General features: G+C 44.2%; 1 protein-coding gene across 1 annotated transcript in view; it reads left to right on the top strand.

Moving 5' to 3' along the window:
* The first annotated feature begins 327 nt into the window (after window positions 1–327).
* The window catches only part of TMEM65 (transmembrane protein 65), a 38,794-nt gene continuing 29,670 nt past the window's right edge, over window positions 328–9,451 (top strand). The window contains exon 1 of the mRNA XM_015421347.1: window positions 328–658. Coding sequence (XP_015276833.1) covers window positions 541–658 — 118 coding nt within the window. The 5' untranslated portion in view covers window positions 328–540. The remainder of the gene's footprint in view (window positions 659–9,451) is intronic.

Here is a 9,451-nt window from a genome sequence, read left to right as displayed (position 1 = left end):
CCTCGCTTGTTTCGGCGAGAGGCGCCGCCGGGGTCGGTCGCGTCGCTGCCGCGTTCCTGGAGTGAAGCGAGCGATGGGAGCGGGTGCGTGAGCCCGCCCAGCCCTTGCCGGAGAAGGATGCCGCGGCTGCCCGGAGCCTCCTTGAGGCGGCGCGGGGAGGGGCTCTGACTGGCTGGCTCGTCCCGAGACCGCCGCAGGAGAAGCGAAACCAGGGAGCGGCCGCGCCGAGGAGGCGCAGGAGGGGAGAGGAGCCCGTGCCCGAGAGGCGGCCGCGCCGAGGCTCCATGAGCAGCAGCAGCAGCGCCTCCTCCTCCTCGTCCTCCTCGCCGGCCGCTCCTCTTGGGGCCGGCGGGCTCGGCGGCTTGGGCGGCCCGCCTGGGGCTCCAGCCGAAGCCGACACCGCGGCGGCCCCTCAGCGGCACCGGCTGCTGCTGCCTCGTCCTCCGACGCCGGCCCGGCAGCAGTGGCAGTGTCGGGATCGCCGGGGACGGACTGTGGGGTTTCTCCCGGGCGCTGGGCACCCACCCCAAGAAGGAGCCCATGGAGACGCTCAACACGGCGCAGGGAGCCCGCGACTTCATCTACAGCCTGCACGCCGCCGAGCGGAGCTGCCTGCTGCGGGAGCTGCACCGGTTCGAGTCCATCGCCATCGCCCAAGGTAAGGCGACAAGAGAGGGGTCTGGGGACCTCTTGAGCCTCCCTCCTTCCCTCCCTCCTGGCCAAGCTGGACTCGGAAGCCTTCCGTCTCGCAAGCTGGATGGAGCGATAAAGCAAAACGGGCACCGGAGTTCAGCGGGCTCCTCCTCTTCTTGAATCTTCGGTTGGGGGAAAAAAAAAACTTAGCAAGAGTTTAGCAAAGATTTGAGGACTGCAAATAGCAGGATATTCAAATCGGGGAGGCACTAAAGGTTCAGCTTGCTTCCTTTTTTGTGTGTGTGTCCTGCTGCTTAAAGGTAATGTGGCTCACCACCTGGAGTTAGGAGTCCAGTAGCGCCCTTTAAAGACTACCGAAATTTGGGGCGGGGTAGGAGCTTTCGTGAGCCGCTTCTGTAAGTCGCTTCTGAGCAGTGACGTGACTCACGAGAGCTTCTACCCTGCCACAGATTTTATTAGTCTTTAAGGTGCTGCTGGATTCTTGCTCTGTTTTAATGCCAGGGACAGATAAACAGGGCTACCCATCTTCATCTGGAGTTAGTACAATATAGGTACCTGATTTCCTTCCCCACCTGGGATAGGTTTAAATCTCTTGGGGGGGGGATTTTCCCATTGTGGTGTGGAGCGGGAGAATTTTTTTTTTTAAAGGAATAACCCAAATCGATTCTTCTCGTTTTCTCTGTGACAGTGTCTTTTAAGGACTAAATTATAGGTATAGATTCCCAGTCACGGGACTCCAGAGTCACGTGTGGTTTAGTCATCAGAGCTGAAGACAGAGCTGGTTTCTCTTGGGTCATGAGAAGCATCAGTTCAATCAGGCTTGATGGGGCTAAACTTCAAGCTAAGTGCACTTTCGTTCCTGGCTGTCGGTTGGCTTTCACTTAAGCTGGCACACAGTCCTGGAGTTATTTTCCTTGTTTTCTGTCAGTGCCAGGATGCAGCCCTTTGGAGACTGAGTGATCATGTCTCTTGACCAGTGTTCCCTCTAAGCTGAGTTAGTGTGAGCTAGCTCACAATTTTTTCGCCTCCAGCTCACACATTTTTGTCTTAGCTCAGGAAGGATGGCTCCAGAGCCAACTGATTTATGCAGTAGCTGAATCGCTCGCTCACAACTTTAATGCCAGTCGTTCACAAAGTAAAAATTTTGCTCACAAGACTCCACAGCTTAGAGGGAACATTGCTCTTGACTAATATTATATGGCTTTTCCTGGGCACTGAGTAACTGTTACCAATCTCTGTGTCTTTAGGGTTACAGAGAATAAGTCTGTCAAATTGTCTTGAGTCGGGTGTATTTTGCTCTGTACGCTGAACAGGAGTTGCTAGGGCCTTGGAATGCATGAACATAAAAGCAGCCCTGCTGGATTAAACCAGCCTCTTTAGGCCAGCATACTGTTACGCATAGTGGCCAAACCATTGCCAGGACGACCAACAAATAGGTTGTAGAGGTAAAGGCCGACTTCTGATTGGTGTACCGGTATTTGCTGTTTCGGTATATGGAGGTTCCTTTTACTCACCATGGCTAAAAGCCATGCAGTAGGGTTATATGATATAATAAGCCATCTTTGTGAATGTAGAAGAGATTTTTTTTTTTTCTTTCATTCACGGTCCTGTGCATAGTATTTAGAGAGCAGATGTTCCATGTCAAAAGATATGGTGTCCATATAGGAGCCTCAAGACCTAGGTAAGTAGCAGTCCTGGGTCTACAGTAGCCATGGGAAATCCGGTAGGTGTGGGTTGCCAGTCCATGGTAACGGTGTGTGTGGAGATGCATCAGCTTCAGTCCCCAGCTCCTCTACGTAAAAGGGTTGGGTATTAGGTGGCATGAACTATTCTTGCCTGTGGCCCTAGAGAGCTGCTCCGCTACCAGTCAGAGGAAACAGTACTGACCTTGACAGAACAACAGTCTGATTGTGAAGATAGTAATATTGTAATGCTGCCCTGTGGCTTTTAGCTTGTGACGGCAGTGTTGCTTTTCCGGCATTTGGAAAACTGTACTAAAAGCTCATTCCTACACAGGACTCACTACATTATTAAGACATGATCTGTCTCATATATTTTTGTTCCACCCTTCCTCCAGAGAATTTAGGGCAGTTTACATGAGTTCTCTGTTTATCCTCCCACCAGACCTGTTCAGTAGGTTAGGCTGAGAGGGAGGAAATGGCCCAAGGTCAGTTTCATGATCTAGTGGGGGTTCAGTTCAGATTTCCCAGGGTGTAGTCCAACAAGCTCTCTTCAGACTTGCACTTTAGTTGAATATTTTTATTTCTTTTCCCCCACACCACTTGGTAAGGTATCTTCACAGCATATGTTAGACCATTTCAAAGCAAGTTCAATTGTACCTTTTAGACTAATTGCTATTTTAAAAAAATATTAGACCATGAGTTTTCTTAGTTTATTTGCTTCATTAGATGCTAAATCTGTTTGCTAGGGTAGTTAGAGGAATGTTTATGTGTGACCATGGGTCGTTCATCAATAACAAGTATGCATGGGGAAATTAAAGGTGCAAAAATACTGTTGCAATGTGAGAAGAAACCAGGCTTTGTTTGGCAGTCAGGTTTCTGAATAGTTTATTTTATTGTTTTGCATTCCTTATAGCCACCCAAATAAAATTGTTTGAGAATGACCATTCTAAGCTTTCTTAGGGGCTACACTAAAATTTCTGCTGTGCTTAAGCCATGTTTTTGCAAATGTAACTGCCAGGTTCACTTTATTAAGAAAGCAAATGGCATGGGGAGGTGGAAAATTGAACCCCTTCCTCTTTTCCTGTTGGAAGCAGCATCCCCAAGTTGCTTTTACTCCCCTCTGGGCAAAGGGGATGTTGCTGGATCCTGGCTGACTGTCAAGTGTCTGTTTCCTTCTATTGGAAGCTTCTGTCAGTCTTCCACATCAGTTCTGCACAGTCCTCAGCTTGCAAGTTGTTTTTTGTTTCACTTGGACATGCATGGGGGTCTCTCTGCTGATTTAAAGAAAATGATGCCAGAGTGCTTGGCAGCTTTGCCTCCCAATCTTCATGACATCATAGTAGTTCAGCCAGTTGCTAGTAAAGGCTGCCAAGTATCAATTTACCTTGGATGTTGGGTGCTTCGTTTCTTCAGACTGAAAGAGTCACTGTTTTGGCTCAGAACTTTAACTTGAGTCTCCTTTTGTATTTCTGTGATCATGAACCAGGGATCAAAACTGGTTTATAATTACTGCCTTGTCATGTGTAATGCTTTACAACTGTTCCTAGAAAAAAAATTTTTTTCTCCAGCTGCCTGAAAAGTAGCACAACAGCATTGGTTTAAAAGATCACACAGTGTAATGATTCCTAATTTTGATTACCTAAAAACTGAACAGCTGCACTGTTCTTAGAATAGTTGGAGTATGTGGGGAATCAGGTTTATTTTGTGGTTCTGCAAAAACAGCATATTAAAATATACCCTGACGGCAGTGATTCAGAACAAGAATTTTAATTACACAAGTAACAAAGCTGTTGTTAATTTTGAAATGATGCATTGTCTTCATTTGGAAGCCATGTTCGAAACTTTGCCAGAATACACTACTTCCTTTTAATAATACTTTAGCAGATCTGTGGAAGCTGCAAGATTTAGTTCCTTGCTTATTCAGACTTGTAAAAGGCAGTGCGTACACACATATGCAGAGTGCCCCTCAAACTATCTGGCCCAAGTTGCCAGCCATTACTCATTATCCCCGCCACCTCCCCCTTCCCGTCAGCCAAGCTCTTGGGCACATGGCCAAGGATTTGTAGTGAAACAAGATTAGTTTTTTCACTTCATACCAGCCCTTAGACACTTAGAAGCAGCAAGAAATTCTTGCTAGTTCAATGTATCTGATGAAGTGTGCATGCACATGGAAGCTTATACCCAGAACTGAACTTTGTTGGTCTTAAAGTTGCCGTTGGACTCAAATTTTGTTCTGCTGCTAGTTCAGTGTGTGTCCAAAGTCTGCTGCGAAGTGAAACTTATCCCTTTTGTCATGCCAAGGGAACCTAGGGGAGGTGGGAATTCACTTCATGTATGTCATGAAGTGAGACCCTCCTCAAAATTTACCATGATGTATAACTAGCATTTGAAAGTGGTAGTGCCCTTTTGTTGTACATCCAAGTGCAACCCCCAAATTTATTGCTGTTACTGGCCACCTTGCAAATGGATTTGTGGACCCACGTATATGGTAACTTTTTGCCTGCGTTGCTTACGATTCCATTTATCATTGAAGGATCCTTTATCAGCACTACGCAAGTTCTAGGTAGGCAAGGTGGCTTTATTTCCCAAGCAGACTCATAATACGGTAATAACTCAAATTTACATGCTGCACTATCACCTGGAGCTATGTTTTGTATGTGAAGGAACAGGAAGTAGACCGCACTTAATGCTGTAATGACATAAAGGATCGAAAGAAGAGCATTGGTCCATCATATTGCTCAAGCTGACTGAAGTTGCTGAAGGTAGTCAATATTTTAAGAGTGGCATGATAGACCATTGTTTCCCATGACCTGGTGCTTTCTAAATATGGGGCCAAGGTGATATGTGTATCTTTTTAGGGATGTGAGAATGAGCACCCTGCTATAAAAATGGTGTGGGAGTAGTGAGGGGTTAGAGCCCTATCCAGGAACAAAGGGGGAAAACAAGGTGACAGGAATGAAATTAATCTCACTACATGGAGGCAGCTATTTAAAAAGCCTAATTTAAGAATAGCATAGAAGGAAACCAGGCAGAGGAGATTTTATGGCTTTTAAATTAAAAGATCACATATGATTGACAAGGTATCTGGGATGGCATGCTCAAAAAAGGTCTGTTGGTACTTCTGTGGAGAACTGGGCGAGCAGTACCTCACTGTTTTCCTGTGTTGTGGATCCAGGTAGGACATTTCACTGATCCCTAGTGTATCTATACTTCTCAGCTGTTACGATTATGCGATAATGGCTTTACTCATGTTTATTGTGAAGACCCAATTTAGGGACAAATAATTTCCTGACTTATCCTTGGTACGTTAACATGTTTCTAGCTAGCATCCTTAAAGAAACATTTTATTATGAAGACTAGCAAAATATTCAGACTTGCTGTTAAACTTTTTTTCAGCCTCATGAGAAAGCAGATTGATTTAGAAATTAACATGCAAACTACTATATTTACATTGTTTGTCTTGCCTCTCCTCCTATGAATTCACGGTGTCATAATGGTGACAAATTAAAACATAATAAAATTGCGTCTTAAAAACCATTAAAACAACCAGCAAACATGTCATTAAAACTTGAGCTAAAATAAATACAAAAAATCAATTAAAACATTGGGCAGGAAGGAGGGGTCACGGAGAGAACATCACTTGGGGAAAAAAGTCTTGACCCACTGGCAGAAGAAGGCTAAACCCACTGGCAGAAGAAGAAAGAAAGAAAGAAAGAAAGAAAGAAAGAAAGAAAGAAAGAAAGAAAGAAAGAAAGAAAGAAAGAAAGAAAGAAAGAAAGAAAGAAAGGGGCAAGTGAATTTCTATGGGAATAGAGTCCCGGGGTTTTGATGCCACTACTGAGAAGGCCCTCCCCAGGTTGCCACCCATGTAAATTTCAGAAGGTGGGGCACCCAAAGCAGGAAGATGCCCAGAGTGATGAGGTAGGTTAATAAGGGCGTAGGTGATCTTTAAGGTTTGTAGAAAAAAATAAGAGTTATAAAAAAAATGGAAGAAGAGCATTAAAATGCCCCTGAAATGGAGACTGTTGACTGAGACCCTGAAGGATCAGTCTGCAATATGCTGTTGCCTAGCAACCAACCGGACACCCATGGCAGGACTGAATGGAAACAAGAACTGGATGAGGAAAGTAGGGTTAATAATTTCAGTTTAATATTGTTTCACAAATTAAATCTTTTTTTTAATAATCTTTTTATTGGTTTTGTCAAAAGATTCACATAAAAACACAACATATAAATTTCACATTTCTGCACATAGCACTTAAAATTATTATTTACATCTTAAAGACCTGCCGACACCGTACAGCACTAACGGGTTACTGAGAGTTTGAGAAATCTTTTCCTATGCTACTAGCTCTCACCTATAAATATAACCATTTATGATAGATCTGCTTGGCTGGGAGGATATCATTCGTTACCATATAGTCTAGCACAGGGGCCCAAACTCTAACAAATTTGTTGTATGTTGGTGTGTTACTGTCCTCAGCTCAAATTAAATCTAATGATTGACATACTGAAAAGTAAGCTAAAGGCTGAATTGCATACTATGGAGTAAGTCCTATTAAACTGTTTGAGAATTACTTCCATATAAACCTGTTTAGTAGTGTGTTGCACATAGTAGTCTGAACATTTTGTGCAGACAACTGAAAGCCCAGACCTTTAGATTTTACTTCTAACATTTACCCGTCTTAAAATTTCCGTTGCTCTGGTAAAATGTGTTGGATTGTACTTCATGTGTTAGACATTTATAGATAAAAATGAATTGTAAATACTTCAATGTTAAAAGGCAAGCTAGTGTGATTGATTTCTTATGTTTGGAAAACTTCAGCATCCCGGTTTCCCAAGCCACTGGTACGATATGAGGTGCCCAAGAAGCAGGTAGCGCCACCAGAGCCAGCTGGCACATGGGGTATAGTAAACCTTCTGTTTTGCATGTTAGTAACCTGGCATGTTCTGCTAACAGAAATGCAAGTGGTCATTTGGGTTTATTTTATTATTTATTTATTGCATTTTTACTCCGCCCTCCCCGCGAACGGGCTCAGGGCGGTTTCATCAGTATAGAAGCATAATCTGGGGGCATGTTATTAGAAGGTTCTTGTTCCTTTAGAGACATAGTAAAAGGTAAAGGTTCCCTTGCTCGAAAGCCAGTCGAGTCTGACTCTAGGGTTGCGGTGCTCATCTCCGTTTCAAAGTCGAAGAGCCAGCACTGTCCGAAGACATTTCCGTGGTCATGTGGCCGGCATGACTAAACACCAAGGCGCACAGAACGCTGTTACCTTCCCACCGAAGTGGTACCTATTTATCTACTTGCAATTTCTTGCTTTTGAACTGCTAGGTTGGCAGGAGCTGGAACTACAGAGGGGAGCTCACTCCATCATGTGGCAACTTGAGTCTCAAACTGCTGAACTACCGACCTTCGACAGCCTGCAGTTCAGTATCTTAACCACTTGAGCCACCGCAGCTCCTTTTTAGAAACATATTGAGATATTATTTAGCTGGTATTTTTGAGTCTATGTGCATGCTCCTAAGGCTTCAGTTAATCAACCTCTTAAGCAGGATGTAGTTGTATTTTAAAATAGTTGAATCCGACCTTATTCAGAAGGGCTTCTGTGGTGATTCAGATACTAATTCAACTGGTTTGTGAAGCTCTGTATGTATATGGTAATACCTCCTACAAGGCTGTCTGATCAAAGCACTCTTTCTCCTGGGTGTACTTTTTAAAATAACACACAGGAGAGGCATTGGTTTGTGAATCTGCAGCATGATTGGTCGAACCAAAAATGAATATGGCCGGGGAGGTGATGCAATACCTCTGTGGGTGAAATGGCCACCCCCCCCCCCCCCAATTACATAGAAGATCTATAAGGACAGCAAAGCTAGGAATGATGCCTCAATGGAACTGACAGAGGAGGTAGCTGCAGCTCTTGTGGGAGGAAGAATGCTCCAGAACAGGGGCCTTACAGAGGAATCAATACCTCTTACAGAGCTACTTTACATTTTATTTATTTATTAGTTTGATTTATATCCCGCCCTCCCAAAGGCTCAGGGCGGCTCACATATGGCTAAGCCGAGTGTAAAATACAATATAACATACAATAAATACAATATTTAAAATCACAATAAAACCTTCCAGTAGTACGGTGCTATACCTATATTAATTGTCCAAGATTGGAACAACCACCCAGATTTGGTGGCCAGCTGTCTCAGTAGCGTGGTCTCTCACTACGCTGTCTCGAACTTCTGCCTGGGCCCACTTGCCCCCGTTTTTATAGGGCAGCCGATGACTTGCCACCTCGGTGGTAGAATAGTGTACATAACAGTGTGTTTTCGGGGGGTGGGGGGAAACTAGTGTTAAAGGAGGTATTGCTGTATTGAAAGCATGAATGTTTTGAATAAAAGCAATAGAATAGTGGTGTACAAGAAATTCTGTTTGTATTAGGTTTATTTCATTGTTCAGTAATTTTATTCATTCTTGTTATTGCATGCATTCAGTCTTCTGTTTGTATTCATTTCTGTTGGACAGTGTGTCACAGACATGGCCAGAAATATTAGGGGAACAGTTGCTGGACTTGACCAGAAAGACAGTAAAGGATGTTATGGCACACATTAGCAGAACAAACCTGGCCTCTCTGGGGAGCATGCTGAGAAGGAAGTATAGGTAAAGGTAAAGGTTCCCTTGCTCGAAAGCCAGTCGAATCCGTCTCTAGGGTTGCGGTGCTCATCTCTGTTTCAAAGCCGAAGAGCCAGCGCTGTCTGAAGACGTTTCCGTGGTCATGTGGCCGGTATGACTAAACACCAAGGCGCACAGAACGCTGTTACCTTCCCACCAAAGTGGGACCCAGAATAGAATAGCCTTGAAGAGCTGTAAGAAAAAGAAAAGGAGAAACATAATTATATGGCCATGTGTAGATCAGAAGCCATCTAACCCATTATTGATAGATACAGCTTGAGGTGCAGAAGCATCTGAGAATTGCAAGAATGTCCCAACTTCTCAGAAGTGAAGATAGGGTTCAAGAGTGGAAGTATTTGTGGAGAGCCAAGGGACATTCATATGTGTGAGAAACTTGTAATCACTATTTTTAAATAGACTTGTTAGGGGGAAAAGTAGCAGGAATCAA

Source organism: Gekko japonicus, unplaced genomic scaffold (genome assembly GCF_001447785.1).
Source record: "Gekko japonicus isolate JY-2015 unplaced genomic scaffold, Gekko_japonicus_V1.1 scaffold562, whole genome shotgun sequence".
Classification (NCBI taxonomy): Eukaryota; Metazoa; Chordata; class Lepidosauria; order Squamata; family Gekkonidae; genus Gekko; species Gekko japonicus.
The sequence above is the reverse complement of the archived record's forward strand: the minus strand, read 5'-3'. Positions and strand labels throughout refer to the sequence as shown.